Source organism: Erythranthe guttata, chromosome 14 (genome assembly GCF_056151865.1).
Source record: "Erythranthe guttata isolate IM_541 chromosome 14, IM_541, whole genome shotgun sequence".
In the NCBI taxonomy this organism is placed as follows: domain Eukaryota; kingdom Viridiplantae; phylum Streptophyta; class Magnoliopsida; order Lamiales; family Phrymaceae; genus Erythranthe; species Erythranthe guttata.
This window is the reverse complement of record NC_142546.1, coordinates 20,933,467-20,951,890: the sequence shown is the minus strand read 5'-3', so window position 1 is coordinate 20,951,890 and position 18,424 is coordinate 20,933,467. Positions and strand designations below refer to the sequence as shown.

At 34.3% G+C, this 18,424-nt stretch overlaps 3 protein-coding genes across 3 annotated transcripts; all 3 read right to left on the bottom strand.

The window, feature by feature from the left end:
* Positions 1–7,074: 7,074 nt before the first annotated feature.
* LOC148765414 (NAC transcription factor 32-like) lies at positions 7,075–8,486 on the bottom strand. The gene is made up of 4 exons (XM_088812799.1): positions 8,477–8,486; positions 7,929–8,330; positions 7,552–7,832; positions 7,075–7,425 (listed from the first exon to the last, which is right to left on the bottom strand). The coding sequence occupies exons 1-4, from the start codon at positions 8,484–8,486 to the stop codon at positions 7,219–7,221; spliced, it is 900 nt and encodes a 299-aa protein (XP_088668925.1). The 3' UTR covers positions 7,075–7,218.
* Positions 8,487–9,813: 1,327 nt separating this feature from the next.
* LOC105964704 (calcium-dependent protein kinase 8) lies at positions 9,814–13,076 on the bottom strand. The gene is made up of 9 exons (XM_012989208.2): positions 12,774–13,076; positions 12,003–12,527; positions 11,758–11,881; positions 11,526–11,669; positions 10,977–11,129; positions 10,751–10,866; positions 10,500–10,667; positions 10,186–10,416; positions 9,814–10,102 (listed from the first exon to the last, which is right to left on the bottom strand). The coding sequence occupies exons 2-9, from the start codon at positions 12,510–12,512 to the stop codon at positions 9,947–9,949; spliced, it is 1,602 nt and encodes a 533-aa protein (XP_012844662.1). The 5' UTR covers positions 12,513–12,527; positions 12,774–13,076; the 3' UTR covers positions 9,814–9,946.
* A 2,231-nt stretch (positions 13,077–15,307) lies between these two features.
* Positions 15,308–17,726, bottom strand: LOC105964703 (uncharacterized). Its single transcript, XM_012989207.2, has 2 exons — positions 17,421–17,726; positions 15,308–15,698 (listed from the first exon to the last, which is right to left on the bottom strand). Exons 1-2 carry the CDS (start codon positions 17,692–17,694, stop codon positions 15,445–15,447), a joined length of 528 nt encoding a protein of 175 aa, XP_012844661.2. The 5' UTR covers positions 17,695–17,726; the 3' UTR covers positions 15,308–15,444.
* Between the last annotated feature and the right edge of the window lie 698 nt (positions 17,727–18,424).

The window sequence follows — 18,424 nt, the reverse complement described above, 5'->3', positions numbered from 1 at the left end:
GCTGGTTGGGCAGGTGATGCAGACGATCGAAAAAGCACAACTGGAGGATGCTTCTATCTTGGGAACAATCTCGTGTCCTGGTACAGCAAAAAACTCCTATGGATGAGACAACTCTTATGGATGAAACAAATGGTATGTGATTATGGTATTAGTCAAGATTTATTGCATATTTATTGTGACAATATGAGTGCAATTAATATTTCCAAGAATCCAGTACAGCACTCTCGAACTAAGCATATTGAAATTCGCTACCATTCCATTAGAAATCTTGTAGAGGAAGGAACTGTCTCATTAGAGTATGTCACAACGGAGAAACAACTTGCTGACATCTTTACTAAACCCCTAGATGCACAAAGGTTTCATTCCTTGCGAAATTCGCTTGGAATTTGTATTGTCTGACCTGTGCAGTTGCATAAACTGTTGCAACAGTCTGTGTCCAGACTTGCAACTTTTAAAAGTTTTATGGACACATCACGCATACTGCATTTTGTTCATCTAGGTTATGCATTAGACATACTGCATGTGATGAGACCTCTTGTGTATTGGATACTATCTGTACTTTCAAATTTTGTGAGGTAGAACTTCATCAATCCCCAAATGATAGCTACAGAGGCTTTAGCTTATTTACTACCCTTCACATTCCTGTCATGGTTGAACACTCTCTTTAGGAAAAGCTGCCGCTCCAAATGAGTGAAAGCTACTCTTGAATTTTCGTAAATTCTATATATATAATGTCAATCAATTGGTCTGTGAATAGTTCGAAGCCTTTTTGAGTTGAGTCGGTAAATCACGTGGCCGAAAGCTCGCTACAGGGCTCAATTAGAAAGCCCAAGGGACTACACATTGCACGACCATTATAAATTTTATATGTGGTCAGGGAATAGTTCGAAGCCTTTTTGAGTCGAGCCGGTAAACCACATGACCGAACACTCACTATACGACTCAATTAGAAAGCCCAGGGGACTACACATTGCACGACTATAACTATCTCGCTATCTTAATTGTTCTGCTCTTCATGAAAAAGCTACCATTGGTAGTGTGTGTATGCTACCTAATAAGAGTGTTTTTGTGCTTGATTTGAGGATACTAAGTTTACTGTTAGTCTCCTTAGTCTATCTCTTGGAGCTTGTTTTTTGTTAAAATTGAAGATAAACCCCATGTTTTTGATAGTCCTAATAGTATCCTATTCACTTGTGGTTATTCACTCATATTCTTTTCTTCTCACGTTTATTTTTTGTCTTAATTATTTGGCTCTGCATGATTAGGCATTTAGTTTCTTATTTAAAAACAAAAAAAAAAAAAAAAAAAAAAAAAAAAAAAAAAACCGGGGTGGGTTCGTAATTTTTTGGCGGCAATATATTTCTTCGAAGTAACCTACTGTTCTGAATTTTTTTTTCCTTTCGAAGTTTTCTTGAAATGTGTTGGGCTTCATATGTGAAGGTTGAGAGTTGCTGTACCTGAATTTAGTTTTTCATAAATTGCACTCATTGTTGCCAGAATAATATTTGCAATTTCTTCACTATAGTCTTCCTAAATTGTTAAAATACCCATGAGAAGACCAACAGTCATCATTGCATAATCCCTCCTTCACGTTTTGTTTTCTCCCCAAATTTCTGTGCTTCTTCTTCCCTACTGCCTTGCTGTTTCCTCTTCTTCCCTTGCAGCAACTTCCAGAAAATTTCAATCAAATCAAAAAGGGAATTAAGAAAATCATCATGGGAAAACGAAAGAACATCGGCGGTTCATCCTCATCGTCGAAAAGGAGAGCTTCTCGCCCAACGACCACGTCTCGGGCGGACCCACCACCGCCTCGCCGCTCCGGTCGTCGATCTGCCGTTGGGGAGCCATGTGATGCCGTGCCCCTTGTTTTTTGGGAGCCCCCGCTTCTCCTCACGGCCGCCTCCTTCGACAATTTTGGCAATCTGCCACTCGTTTTGGTCCCTAGATTTTCTCCACCGCCGTCGCCGCCAGTCTCGCCGCCGTCACCGTTCATCTATTCTCCACCATCTCCTCCACTGCCACCCTCGCCGGCTGCCCAATCGTCACCACTCACCTGCACCACCGCCACCTCGCCGCTCTCGTCGACGCGTTACTCACCCTGCCTCGCCTTCCGCTACTCGCACCACCGCTGGTCACTCTGCACCGGATCCCGTGGTGCCTATCTCTGCTGTCGATGCTTTTAATTCTCGGTTCTTTCTCCGAGCGCATCAAACCCGGTGGCGTCTGTCAAGTGGTTCATGATTTTTTATGCCCACCTACCTAGTGGGGTCTCTGATTTTCGAGGTCGTTTTTACGAAGAAGAAACTCGACTATTTTACTGCCCTTGCTCAGAAAGGGGGAGATTATTCTTGAGGGGGAGTTGACAACGAAGCATCAACAACCCAGGAGGAACCGCATACAGGGGGAGCTGATGCAGCTGCTGGAACTACTACTGAACTGTTGTTGCTCCAACTGTTCCAACAGTTGATGGTACAACAGCTGAAGTTGATACGAATGATGATGAGGAGTTGTTCGTTGATGCTGAATATATTCTGGAGTAGTTTTTTTGTGGTTGTCGAATTGATTTTCTGAGCAACGGCATCTAATAGTCTGCTAGGCTTAACTTTTTTTCTTGTTTCGTTAACTGCTTTTTCCTTTAACTGTTCTAACAGTTACTCTATTATGCAGTCTAATGTTTTGTCAGGTATTTGATCAAGGGGGAGGACTTGATTAAAATAAATAGATGACAAAGGGGGAGATTGTTAGAATCCGAGAGGATTCTATTTCGGTTTTTCAACACGTGTGCGAAAAACGTGTATAAAAACTAGGGAAGTTTCCTTAGTTCTTTAAACTCTTATTTTGTCATTAATTTATTTAATTGCCTAAGTGTTTTATTAACAAGGAATTTAATTGACTAAGACTTTCCTTGTTTTACACAACTCTCTTTTTCTTACGTGAGATAAAATAACCTAATGGGCTCCACTTTTGTGTAGGGCTCTACTAATCCACCTAAGGAAGTATAAGAAGGGCAGCATCAACGTTATTTTAGGTTGTCCCTTTTATTTGAGAGAAAATTTATTTTCTGCTCTTCACGTTGCTGCTCTTGTGTTTGATCGTAATCGAGAAGAAAAACAGAGTAACAGATTTGCTTCTTTCACGCGAAAAGAAGATCGGTTCTTCGGGAGGAGAACTCAGAAGATCTCGGGAGGAGGTCGACCCGCCGACTGAGGGACTCAGCGTTGAAGGAATTTCAACCGTGCGGATCAAGGGACGTGCTGCAAAGTGAAGATTGTTAATTCAGCGTAGTATACAAGAACGGCGTCGACAAAGAGGGAGTCTTTGCATTTCGATTAAGTCCTATTATTGTATTCGTAAAACTAAAAATTAGTAAATTTCATTTGCAGGTCCCCGTGGATGTAGGGTACAATTGTATCCGAACCACTTTAAAATTTGTGTCTTTTTATTACTGTTCCATTAACTGTTGCAACTCTTCGTAAAACAGTAGAACCGTATTTAAAACTGAATCTGGAATTCATCGGACACAAATATATAATTAATTTGCACGAAATAATCCTAACAAAACCAATCCTATAAGCATAGTGATTACAACACAAATATACAGTAACAATGAAAAAGAAAACGTTATAAGAGAAATCGAACCTGACAAACACCAAGGCATCAAAACTGGATTTAGAAAACCAAAGAAAAAACAACACCTTAATCAACAAAAATAAAAATAAAAAATACAAACAAACATACAGAAATAAAATCAGATAACAACCTGATTAAATCGAGGAAGATCCAAAAATATCATCCCATAAATGATAAAGAAAAGGGGCAAGAACCTTTTCACCCAAAACGGCGCCGTTTTGTGCACTTTTGTTTGATAAAAAAATCGAAATGTTTACATCAGCGCACTACTTCTTTATAGGTTTGTAATATATACTTATCGACACTACTTTTAGTTTATTTGAAATTCTTATTGGATAATCATAAAAGAGTTTGTGAGTACCTGGACTCATTTATTTCAAATCTTATTATTTTAAATTATACATACATCAAAAGAAAACTGAAGTTTCATTATTTTGTATTTTAAAAAAATATACACTTAATTTGATTAACAAATTTTTAATGATTTTGCAATTTAATTATTTGCTTTTTTTTTAACAATATTTTAATTTCTAAACAATCAAATTAAAAAGAAAATATATATATATATAAATACATTTTTAGGGTCAATTTGGTCATTTCACGTCCAAAAATTAACTACCAATCGCGCAACTCGCGAGTCTCGCGAGCAACACGTAAGTCAACTGGGGGGTTTTTGCCTTTAACTAAATTTCACAGGGGGGTTTTTGCTAAATTATATATCACACGGGGATTTTTGCTATTTATATATTACACACGCGTACTTTTTGCAGTTTGCTCATTTTAATAGACATAAGGGAATTTGTATTATATATTTCTTTATATTTAATTCAAAAATATCTTTATATTTTTCAAAATTGTTATATGTCTTTCACCGATAAGCCCATCCCTTCAATATTTATTATAAATAAAGGAAACATTCATGTATATGCCAATATTAGCCCCAACTCTTTATACCCAATTCTTAATCGTAACCATAATTTAATCAATTTTGTCCACAAAAATCCAATTTTGATCACAAAAATCCAATTTTGACTTTTTTTTTCAAAACCTTCATTTTTTTAAAAAAAATAATTTGCCGCCGGATTCCGGCGTTGACTTTTTGATTTATTTTATTTTATTTTTTCCGGATTTTTTCGCCAAGTTCCGGCGTTGATCTACGGTCAACACCGGTCTCCGGGGTTGACTTTTTCATTTTTTTTCTTCCAGATTTTTTCGCCGGTGTCCGACGTTGACTTTTTTTTTAGTGTTTTTTTAAGTTTTTTTTTTATTTTTATTTATTTATTTATTTATTTATTATTATTTTTTTACGTCCGCCGCTAAACGTTGACCGTAATTGTGCTGTCACTGACAGTAAATTAACGTAATTATATTGTCAATGACAGTTAATTAATGTAATTGTACTATCGTTGACAATGCAATACATTTATGTAATTGTTCTGCCGTTGACAGTAAATTAAGGTAATATTATTATTTTTATTTTTTGTTATTTATTTTATTTTGTTTGATTTGTTGACAAGTCAACGTAATTATATTACTGTCGTTGACAGTAAAATAACTGTAAACACAATAATATTACTGTCAACAACATCAATATTATTATTTTTTGGGTTTTTTGTTTTGTTTGAGTTATTTACTGAGTAACGTAATAATATTACTGTATATTATTGTTATATTACTGTAAACACTATAATATTACTGTGGTTGACGATAATATTACTGTTGTTAGAGTAATATTGCTGTCAACCACATCAATATTATTATTTTGTTTGGGATTTTTTTGTTTGTTTGAGTTATTCACGGAGCAACGTAATAATATTATTGTCTATTATTGTAATATTACTGTGGTTGACGGTAATATTACTGTTGTTATAGTAATATATAACTGTCACTCACAGTAATATTCATTCTTTTGGATTTTTATTATGTTTACATTTGTTGAACAGTCAACATAGTAATATTACTCTATTACACAATAATAATGAGTTTTGTTGTGTTAATATTACTGTGCTAGAGATTAATGTAGCAATATTACTGTGTAAAGATGTAGTTTAGTTAATTTTACTGTGTTTAACAATAATATAGTTAATATTACTGTCAATCACATCAATATTGATGTTTAAACGAAAAAATATCGAAAAAAAATCGAAAAAAAATCGAAAAAATATAGATTAATGCTTGTTTCTTGTTGAAGTTCACATTACCATCAATCTATCCTTCACTTTTCTTAACATGGTTAGACTTTCGGGATACTCATAACTCAACATAAATCATTCTATACCATTGTTGCTTTAAGAGCATCCGTTCGTGAAACAAGCTCTATAGTGCATTGAACTAAAAGTACAATGAATAATATACACGTAAAAAAATAAAAAAAATAAATGTATTTATTGAAAATAATATTAAAAGTAATTTCATAAATTAATAAGTTATTAATTAATGTATAAATTAATAATTATTAATTTATCGATAAGTTAATATTTCGCTAAACTAATAAAATTTCGATGATCCCAACTGTATTAATTTATAGATATTTAACTGTACATGAAATCAGCCTCAGCAACATTTCCACAGTTAAAAAACATTTCACTAATAAAAATCCAAAAAACACGAGGGAGAATAAGATTGGGGAATATCCCTTTTCAAGCACTTTTTTTTTCCTTCTCTTAAAAACAATTATGTCTTTTTAAATAGGGTAAATTACACCCATTATATATATATATATAGGGTAAATTACAAACACCCCTGAGGTATGGTTAAATTACAAAAAACCCCATCTTATTTGGATAATTACATCTACCCCCCTCAACTATGATTTTTTCTTACACCTCCACCCTTATGGTGTCAAATTCAACATAATCATCTAGATTCCGTAAAATGTGCTCTAGTTTGTACTCGTTTTGTGTAAAAATACAGTTTCCGATGCACCACAAACTGATATATACAAGCTAAAAATCACATATTATGATCATCTTGCTTCATAATGTAGAGTTTGAATGGGATAAAACGGGTACAAAAGTGATAATATTCTATATAATCTCGAAGATTCCACTAAATTTGAGGAGTTGAGGGGGTGGTTGTAATTATCCAAACAATAGGGGTGTTTTTGTAATTTGACTATACCTCAGGGGGGTGTTTGTAATTTACCCTATATATATATGATATTACAATTCTTATGAGAGTAAAAAACATGAGTAAAAAACATAGCGTACTTGTTCAGCGTTAATAGAGTCCTAAGTTCTTGAAACACACCTAAGTTTATCTTGAATTTTGATTACATAGTTTAGTTAATGATTTATTATTTAATTTGTGTTGAAAATAAATACTTAATCCAATTCTAATTATGAGTGAAAATAGATATTTTAATATCACAATAATTAAATTTTTAATGGCTTTCAAATTAAGAAAATCAATTCTCTAAAATCATGAAATTGATCGAAACAAACATTATGAAATTGATCAAACAAACATGCAAAATGAGTTCACTAGAAAAGCAATAATAATAATAATAACAATGAAAAAAAATTAAACAATTAATAATGTGAAACTAATAGAATCTTAATTCATTGTCTGTAACATAAACAAAACCAACTATAAACCAAAACCAAAACTATTGATTATATCGAAACTTCTTGGTGACAATTGCTCCGGATCGATAACGTCGTCGCTTTTCATGGATTTCAATTTTTTCGGAGTCGGCGTCGAAGAATCCTCGTCGGATTTCATTTTTTTCGGTTTCTTCGTTGAAGGATCCTGAGGAAGTTTCTTATAAATCCGACACAAAACACAATCATCCAACTACAAATAAATAAATTAAAACACATCAATTATTTGATTAATATCTATTCAATTGAAAAAAACATAGCACAATAACAAATAAGTAAATCAATTAAAAAGGAAGATAATAAATTATAAATCACACACCTGCATGGTTTTGATTTTTTTATCGGTAGTATCGGGAGGAGGTAGCCTATATTCGTGCATAATCCAATCGGTCTTATCCCCTCTTGGAGGCCTTCCTTCGTAAAAAACCAGTGACTTTTTATATCCAACAATTTCACCGGCAACATGAATTGCTTTATCCGATCCCGTTGCTTTCCAGTAGCCCGTTCCAGCTGCTCGATTAGGTCTAGATCCGTTCGGATATTTTCGATCCCTCGGAGTGAAAAAGTACCACTCGTTGTCTCCCAGTTGTGGATATTTCTCTATATATATATATGCATGGAGAACAAAAATTAAAAATTAAGACAAGACTTCAAAAAAAAAGTTAAATAAATTAAACAAGAAAAACACACAAAAACCTGCGAGTGTGTGAGGATTATATAGGTAAAGATTGACAAAGCTTATTCCATCGACTGGGATTCGTTCCTTATCTTTCTTTCTTTTCAAATACTCAACAATTAGTTCTTCATCTGTCGGAACAAAACGGAAACCTGATGGATATGTTATTTTATTAGCGGCTGAGGTTTCTGCCGCCGCTCCGCTACCGCTTCCGGCGACAGTGGAGGCGGCAGGATCCAGACCGGTTGTGTATCCTAACTGGTCCAAGTATTCAATGGTGAATTGTACTTCGTCATATGTCGACACAGAACGGCGATCAGTTGATGGACATGTTATTTGACTAGCGGCTGAGGTTTCTACCGCCGCTCCGCTTCCGGCGACGGTGGAGGCGGTAGGATCCAGGGTTACGTTGTGTATCCTAACTGATCGGAGTATTAATTAATATATGTATATATAATCGAACAAAACACTACCTTATAGTTGTATATATACTTATGGACACTACTTGAAAATGGTTTTAGTTGATTTGAAATTCTTATTGGATAATTATAAAAGAGTTTGTGAGTACCTGGACTCATTTAATTCAAATTTTACTATTCGATTCGATTTGTATTTTAATTGATTCAAATCTCAGAACATCTTAATTGTGAAAAAAATAAAAATATTATTTTATTTTTAATTAGTCCTCAAGAGATATTTATCTTTTTACTCCGATTTCTCACCGCCTACGATTTTGATAGAGAGTTTGTATTATATATTTCTTTATATTTAATTCAAAAAATTCTTTATATTTTTCAAAAGGGTAATAATATACGCAGGCCAAATTAAACATTCAGACACTTTTTTACCATAATTTTTTACCTTTTTACCATAACTATTTACCTTTTGTACTATTCCCACCCAATCCTATATTTTTTTCGTTTTTTCCCACAACCTTATCTGTTGTGCTCGTGTAAATTCACACGAGGAGATGATTTTTTTTTTTATTCATGTGCTCGTGTGAATTTACGCGAGCACTTGCCAAGTGCTCGCGTAAATTCACACGAGCACATTAACAATTTTTTTTTTAATATTCTCTCGTGCGATTTTACACGAACAGGTGGCACCTGCTCGTTTAAAATCACACGAGCTATTTAATTTTTTTTTTTAATTCTAAAAGAATTGTTTTTTTTAACCCACTCGTGTGATTTCACACGAACAGAGAAGGTATGCTCGTGTGAAATCACACGAGCACAACGTCTCTGTTCGTGTGAAATCACACGAGCAATTAAAAAAAAATAAAAAAATTAACAAGGCCTGCTCGTGTGGATTTACACGAGCGCAGTCCTGCGCTCGTGTAAATCCACACGAGAATGCCAAAGTCCGATTTTTTTCGTTTTTTTTTTCGGATTCGTAATTTACATAACAAGAGGATCGTAAAAACGTAAAAATTACCTCCGATCTGTTGACGATTTGCACGGGCTTTACGAAAGAAAATCGAAAGGTTGAGAGAGTTTTTGAGTTTTTTCACTTTTTGTTTTTTGAAGAATGGTAAAAAATGTGCCTGACTGTTTAATATGTACCTGCACAAATCATTTCAGTTTTCAAAATTTGTTAAATACATATTTGTATATAGAAATTTTTAATATTAATAAATAATGAATAGGACAATTTTGATTTTAACGCGTCAAAACATTTATATTTTTGTTATAACACTATATAATTTCTGTAAAATATTTATACGTGGTTATTACTTATTATGGTCTTAGATGTTATATTTCTCTTTCTTTCTATGTTATATTTCTCTTTCTTTAATTATCTCGAATTATATTTCTTATTTAATAATAATAAAATAAAAAATAAAAAAAATTGGCTAGACATACAGAATGAACCTCTACACAGTACATGAAATTAGCCTCAGCAACATTTCCACAGTTAAAAACATTTCACTAATAAAAATCCAAAAAACACGAGGGAGAATAAGATTAGGGAATATCCCTTTTCAAGCACCTTTTTTTTTTCCTTCTCTTAAAAACAATTATGTCTTATTAAATAAATATTATCTACCCTCGTTAGCTAAATGTAGAGAGCCTTCTTTCATTAACTTCAAGCTAAGACTGTTGAATCTCTCCCGCGAATATTGCCTCGACGCTTTTCTCCAATCTGTACCCGCCTTCATCATCGATGCAAATTCTTCGTAACTTATTCGCCCATCCTAAACATCAACCAAACCAAAACATATTAGTATTTTTTTTTAAATCGATTAATTACAAGCAAAATTTAAAGAAAATAACGGACCTTATCCGTATCGACGTCGTGCATTATAGCAATAATAACCTCCTCACTATTGGCATCGTCTTCGTCGCTCAAAGCATCCCTAAGCTCGTCGATTTCAATATACCCACTCTCGTTTCTGTCAAAAAATGCGAAGGCTTTGTGAAGGTGCTCGTCGTTTGCCATTTTTCTTAGATGCACAGAGACGGCAACAAATTCACCGTAATTCAACGCTCCGTCTCCATCAACATCCGCCTAAAAAAAAACAAACATATTTATATCGAACACAATTAAATAGTAGTTTTAAAATTGCGGGCCCCACGGAATATAGTTCTTACAGCTTCCATTAGAATCTGAACATCCGGCTCGGGTATTTGATGGCCGAGTTTGTGCAGACCAATTTTGAATTCTTCGAGGTTGAGTTTGCCCCTTTTGCCAGTGTCCATTGTGTCGAATGCTTCCTTAATTCCGGCCACTTCCTCCACAGACAAGTGCTCAGCCACCACCTGCGTAAAATATTATTATTAAAAAAAAAATCATGGGATTTTGTCGTCTAATTACGATTAAGAATGTAAGACCGGTGAAATACCCGTAATGCCCTTTTCTTGAGCTTATTCATCACAGAAAATTGTTTTAGCCTCGCTTTCACAGTCTCACCCAGCGACACGTTTGATGCCTTCTTCGCATTTAATAACCAAGGATGCTCTGTATTTAATTTAAAAAAAATAAGGAGTCACGAATTTGTACTGTTAGATTCCATCTCTGGCTCGGTAATTCGGTAATAATGCAAATAAGAAAGTGCTAAGCTTTTTTACCGAGGACTTGCTGAGCTGTAAGGCGCCGAGTCGGATCTGGATCGAGCATTTTCTTGACAAGATCTTTTGCATTATCGGAAACTTTAGGCCAAGGATCTCTCTTAAAGTCGATTGCAGATCGAATAATTGCTTGAGCCACTCCTTGCTCCGTTTCTGCACAATCAATTACACCGTTTACATGCAAGTGACGCTATGTACAACTCTATTTTAGAATCGTACGTATTTTCTTAACCAACAACTCATTTTGACAATTTTACCATATAAATGACCTTTATTTACCCTTCACTTCTACAAATTGGTACAATTCAAAACATTATACGACACCCTTATTTGTAAAGGTGGTATTTTTAAGAAAGGGGTAATCGGAATTCGATTTTTTTTAATGGCATGCTTTACCAAAGGAAGTAAATCTATATCTGAATATTTTGTATAATAATATTGTAAAATGATCTGTTCTTCCAAAGCATAGCGATTTTATACTTAAAACTAACATCAAAGATTTATGAAATCATCCAATTTTTACACCGAAATCGAATGCAAAAAACGAACCTGCCCAGAAAGGAGGAACACCACAAAGCAGAATATAAAGGATGACTCCAGCACTCCACACGTCAATCTCCGGTCCGTAATTACGTTTAAGTACCTCAGGAGCCATGTAATAAGGACTCCCGACAATCTCGTTAAACCTCTCACCTAAAATTATAACAATAATTTTATAAAAAAAAAAAAAAACGGAACCTCCCAGATTGAAAAAGGCATCAACTTGATGATATTTGAGTACCAGGTTTGAAGAAAACCGACAGCCCAAAATCGATTGCTTTAAGGGGAGACGTTTCTTTCTTATTCGCGAAAAGAAAATTCTCCGGTTTTAGATCACGATGCATCACTCCGTTCCGATGGCACATCTGTAATAATAACAACGTAATAAAAACATCAACAAAAAAAAAAAAAAAAAACAATTCAATCGATGCAACACGAATTTTCAATTTTTATTTATTTTTTTCGAAAGAAAAAAATTGAATAGACCTGAACAACTTCGACAATAGTCTTCATGATAAAAGCCGCAGCTCTCTCGGTATAATGCCCCCTCGCCACAATCCGATCGAACAATTCACCGCCTTCGCACAATTCCATTACGATATGAACTGCACTATCATCTTCGTAAGTGTCCTTCAAGCTAACAATATTCGGATGCTTCGGCATATGCTTCATTATCTCGACTTCCCTCCTCACATCCTCGATATCCACCGCAGTTCTAAGCTTCTTCTTCGATATCGACTTGCACGCGAACTTCTCGCGGGTCTCCACATCGGTGGACAAATACGTCACCCCGAATTCGCCCCTTCCGAGCTCGCATCCGATATCGAATTTGTCGATAAGATCGTGGCCCGTCGGATCTTTCAACACCACGAGCTTCTTCGAACCCCCGGATCCGTGATTCACATCGAAATCGATCGAAAATGGGTTCGGCTTGTTCTTCTTGTTCTTGTTCTTGTTCTTCTTGTCGGAAGAAGGGGTCACACAGCAATTTCCCATGATTATATGGTCTTACTGAACAACCAATTAAATCGAATCAAGAAAATAGGCGTCGGTAAATAAAATAAATAAAAATTGATTCTTTGTAAGCCTAATAAGTCAAGAAAATAAATCGCATTCAACGTGGATAATAAATTTAATACATTGTTGTCAGATTCGAAGAAGATCCCACATCAAATCAATCTTACCCTAGAAATTCTATGCAATGCCCAGAAAAAATAAATAAACAAAAATAAAAAGCAATAAACAAAAAGAACCCACCTTGATTTATTATAATATTTGTTCTTGGAATATTTAGGATTGATGATGGGAAATGCAGTCAATTGCGACCCAGTTGAATCAAGAAAGAGATGAATATGGGATGTGAAAGGCGGAATGATTCATGAATGTTTGAATCCGCCATGGGAAGAGAGAGAGAGAGTCTCAAAAAAAGCTCTTTTGCAGAGACTTTTCTCTCTCCTGCGTTCCCCCACACCCTCTCTCTCTCTCTCTTCTCTCTCTCTCTAGGTTTCCTTTTATCTTTTCTTGAAATTAATTTTTCTTTGGCTTTTTGTGTCCCCATTTGTTGGTTGTTGTTTTGGACTTCATGGGATAAGACATAATAAACTCTTTTGATCTGTCCATTTGTCTCTCTTTTTTGTATGTTTGCCCCCCTCTCTCTCTCTCTTTACTAATTTTTGGCTCAACCTTTATTTTTTGATTTTCCAATTCCAAACTTTTTTTTAAGAAATAAACTTTATATTTTTTATTTTTTTTCATACAAACATAAATGTTATCGAAAAAAACGGGCAAATTACGGCCATCCCTGAGGTATGACCAAGTTACGAAAAAAAACCATATTGTTTGGGTAATTACAGTCACCCCTCATTTTAAATATTTTTACATAAATTTTAGGTAATTCGGTTATTTACCGAACCAAATCGTATATTCAGTTCGGTGAACGGTATGAAATGTTGGCGTACCGAAATTTCGGTTCGGTTTTACCGATTTAACATCCCTAAATTTACCTCAGAAGGGGTATTTTTGTAATATAATACATAGTTAAGGGGTAGTTGTAATTACCCAAACATGAGATGGTTTTCGTAATTTGAGCATAACTCAGGGGTGGCCGTAATTTACCCTCGAAAAAACTATATATCATAGTCCCGCAAGAGGAAATTGGTGTAGCAAGAAATTGCGGTGTCATTTGACGTGATTTCGAATCAACTTACTAATTGTTTTTAGGTCTAGTACATAAAATGGATCTAATTTCACATCTTGTGGGAGTTTGGAATTGATGTTTGATATCATTAATATATATTTCAAAAAATAAAAGTAATTTCTATTTCATAACTTTGTAAGGAATAGTACTTCATAAATGCATGCATGATAAATTAAACAATGCAATTTTAGGGCATGGTGAATTTGAAAAACAAAATCAAAATCTACCCTAGACTGATTTATGATAAGGGCTTGATATAGTAGAAGGGGATTTGAAAGTAATGTTTTGAAATATGAAAAATGAATATATATTGAAATTAGTTTGTTTGTTACCTATCAATTTTCACTATATAAATATAATTTCTTAAAAAGAAGGGGACCGATCAAACTTAACAAATATTGAAATTATTTTGTGACCTATCAATTTTTACTTCATAAACAGCATTTCAATATATCATCTTATAAAATAATTCCAATAAATTTGGATCAGTCCCATTCTTATTAAGCTCAATCATTGAAGTCTCGTTACATCTCGTTTTCGTATAATAGCCCGTAAACCAACACGCTGTTTTTACTCTATCAACTAGCAATTCGTATACATAAACTTACTAGACTTATGCTAGGGCAATTTCTATTAATTTTCTTGTAATTGTGAAAGAACATTATTGTAACATGTTGATTTAGTTATGGAAATGATTGTGGAAGTACTTTGATACAATCTTCTTTTTATATATAAAATGGGAAAATGACATATGTGAAATGTCATTGACAAAATGGTCCATATAACTATTACTAGCATGTGGTGCCATAAAAGCATTTTTTTCAACAATGCAATTCAACTAACTGATGTAACCAATCAATCAATTCATGGCTACCAATTTGATACATTGATTTCAAACTAAAATAATAAAGTGACAAGATATTTCAAGATTTTAACCAAGCATTCCTTGTACTTTACTCAAATTTCTTACTTTTAAGACCACCTTTATTATTTTTGTCTAAATATATCCAATTTTGCTGATAATGTAATTAATGATGTAATTAGTTTCTCCAAATTGCAAGTGATTCCATGAATGCTACAATTTACAAGTATATTTGGACCCATGTTATAGTTAGTTGTAATAGTTGAGGTGTAAATGAACTAACCATTATATATCCCTAATTCAACAAAAACTCGAATTCGAGTTCGAACTCATTCGGACAAACTCGAAATCAAGTCCGCTTTTCAGTTGTTCATAAGCTTACAAATCGACACCTCGAATTTTGATTTTATTTTCAAAAGAGTAATACAAATAGTAAAAATACTTCATTTAGGAAATAAAAACCAACCAATCTTAAATTCGGTTATTTCTATGCTACATAATTAGACACACACCCATGTGTAAGTGTGCTTAGTGGGTGGTTATTTAATTACATAAATAGTTAAAAATCACCCAGTTTAGAATCTCAATGACCTACACAAACATATACACACATATTGGTGTGTAGAGTAAAGGTAAAAATCCACCTAGATGTAGCATATATAGAAATAACCGTGTGTGTGTGTATATGTGTGTGTGTGTGTGTGTGTGTTTGCGTCCATGAAAAGAGACAACTAACCAATATTCGACCTCTCATTTCAAAATGGCGACGAGAGAATTGATATTCCATAACGTTGCAAATAAATCAGTAGTAAGATATAAAAGTCGAGTTTTGCGCATATACAGATGCATATACATATACATACAAGTTTTCACCGCCTAATTGAGAACTCTGCACTTTTAGACAATCGTTTTATCGATGCTCCCTTTTCAGCTTCCATAATCGTACTTGCAGATTCAACAGTCTCCGGTCCATCTACGGATGGCTTTATAACTGTAAAGAATATAATATTATACAAAATGGTGAAAACTAGCAGACCTGAAGCTGCAAATACCAAAAACGACCCTGTGAAGCCCGATATCTCTTCTTCTCTTTCCCTGATAATTGGTTCATTATAGTCCATAGCTGTGATAGTGTCAAGAAAATGCACCCCATTAGAAAAAAAAGTTATAAAAATACATAACAAGAAGCCTATTTGTTGTAGTGTTTTAAAGCGTTGATCGATCTCAAATGTCTCGTATAGATTTTTTTACGTGGAGCAAAATCATAGCAATAGATCAAACACCAACATCCGTTGCGTTTTTGTTGATTCCGAGAGTAATTCAATCGCGAAAATTTGATCATATTAGTTGAAGAGGTCTTTTTCTATTATGCAAGAGCATAGAGCCGAGCAGCGTAACTCAATAGGTACGTGACACACCCAACATACATATAAGTCCCTTAATTCAACACAATATCAAAAAAAGGTAAATTACGAAACCCTCACTGAACTTAGGCTAAATTACAAAAAAACACACCACCTATCAATAATTACCAAAATTCCTCCGGCGTTTGTTTCCATCGTACACTGACCACCTTACGGCGTGATTTTCATGGAATCTTTTTCATTCCAAGTACTATTTCCCGAAAAATGTCGATTTTACCCCTAGACGTGACATTTCTTTATACTACTTTTTAAAGACAAAATTATCCGAAAGGGCTTTACATGGAATCTTTACTTCTTAAATAACATCTTCACAACTTTTTAGTACATCTGATTCCTGAGGGTAATTTTTGTCTTAAAAATGACATAAAGAAATGTCACGTTTGCAGGGTAGAATTGACATTTTTCAGGAAATATTAACTCAAATTAAAAAGATTCCGTGAAAAATTACACCGTAAGCGAGTCGGTGTAAAACGGAAACAAACGTTGAGGGGATTTTAATAATTACGAATAGGTGGGGTGTTTTTTGTAATTTAACTTGAGTTTAGAGGGGTTTCGTGATCTACCCTAACAAAAATATTTGCAATATTTGTCCCCCTCCTCCTCATATTATGTAAAAATATGAATTTGATCCTGTAAAGTTCAAATTTCTCCTCAAAACCCCTAAATTAAAATCTTAGCTCCACCAACTATAACATTTTCGGAAACTCAAAACTTTGTCCTAAATGATAGTAAATCAAAGGGCAAATTACGGTCACTCTACCCTCCTGAAGTAAAGTCAAATTACGAAGGAAAAAAAAACCCTCATGTTTGAGTAATTACAAACACCCTATTCAACTATGTATCGTCTTACGAAAAAACCCTTCGTTCAGTAGGTAAATTTGACATCATAGGAGTGGACATGAAAGACAAATGATAGTAAATCAAAGGGTAAATTACAGCCACCCCGATAAAGTCAAATCACGAAAAAACTCCCTTCTTATTTGGGTAATTACAAACACTCCCCTCAACTATTTACTGTCTTACGAAAAAACCATTCCCCCAGTAAGAAAAATTTGACACCATAGTTGAGGGGTGGTTGTAATTACCCAAATATAACGGGGTTTTTCGTAATTTGACCATACCTCAGCGGTTCCTGAATCAAACCACAAAATAAGGAGTAGACAATCCTTGTTTTCTTAGTAGTGGCTAACATAATAGAGTTTTCATCCACCATAAGTACACATAATTATAAATCTATCAATCTATCTAGTTCAGAAGAGTGGCATAAATATTTTGAATAATCTCATAATCTTATCAAGAACTTCTTTTGAATAATCCCATAATCTCTTCTTTTTTTATCCCATAATCTATCTTAGTGAAGTAAAGTGGGCTGCTTGTGTGTGTGTGTGTGTGTTATTACACAGATATTATAAGTAGTTCACCTCTAATATTCTTTGGGGGGCTGACTTTTCTCTTGGAGAAAGATTGAAGCTGCTCATCAAGCTGTCTCAAAGCTTCTCGGGCCTTATCCGGGTCCACCTCAAAGCCCGAATCTTTCTCCACGCCATTCAGCGGCCCGTTTCTTCTCCTATTCTTGAATCCCAGCAATTCATTATCTCCCGAAACTCCGAACCCAGATAAAAATATCGATTTTTTCTTCTTTAGGGATGAGTGAGTGTTCAGAGAAAGACAACTACAGTGCCGAAGATGAAGCATTTGTGGGGAGAAGCTATGCCCAACAAATAATTAATTATTGCTGCATTTTATCTGTTTTCAATTCTATTTTCTTTATTTATCTTTTTGCACCCTTGAAATATAGTTTTTTTTGTCACTTTGCACCCCTTGAAAAAAATTAATATCACTTTACACCCTCAAAACAAAATAAATTATGCATAATGCACCCTGAATGAATTTTTAATGTCAATTAAGATAATTTAATATTTTTAGTTGTATTTTTTAAGGGTGCCAAATGTTAAATCGTTTTTCTAAAATTTATCAATCCTATTGACACTACAAAGTAGGGGTGAGCAAGTCGGACCCATCAACCCGCTATACCCGTCAAACCCGTGAAAAACCGCCCCGTTGGGACCGGACGGATAGATCCCCCCATAGGATTGGGTCCTAAAATGGTGAAAAACCGTGGGTTTGGGTCTAAGACGGGTTCAATTTTTTTTAATACCCGTGAAACCCGTCCCGCCCCGCCATACAAAACGACGTCGTTTTGTTTATATTATATAGATAATAAATTAATAATACTAATGAATAAATAAGATATCTCTAGTGTATCAAATACATAAATAAACTAAACTATAATTTTGGAAGTAATAGCTACAAAGATTATGAAAATCTCTAAGAAAATGTAGGAAAAAAAGCATATATAAACAACGGTCAACACACGGCAGAAAAAAAAACAAAAAAAAGGAAAAAAAATGGTATTGAATGGAGC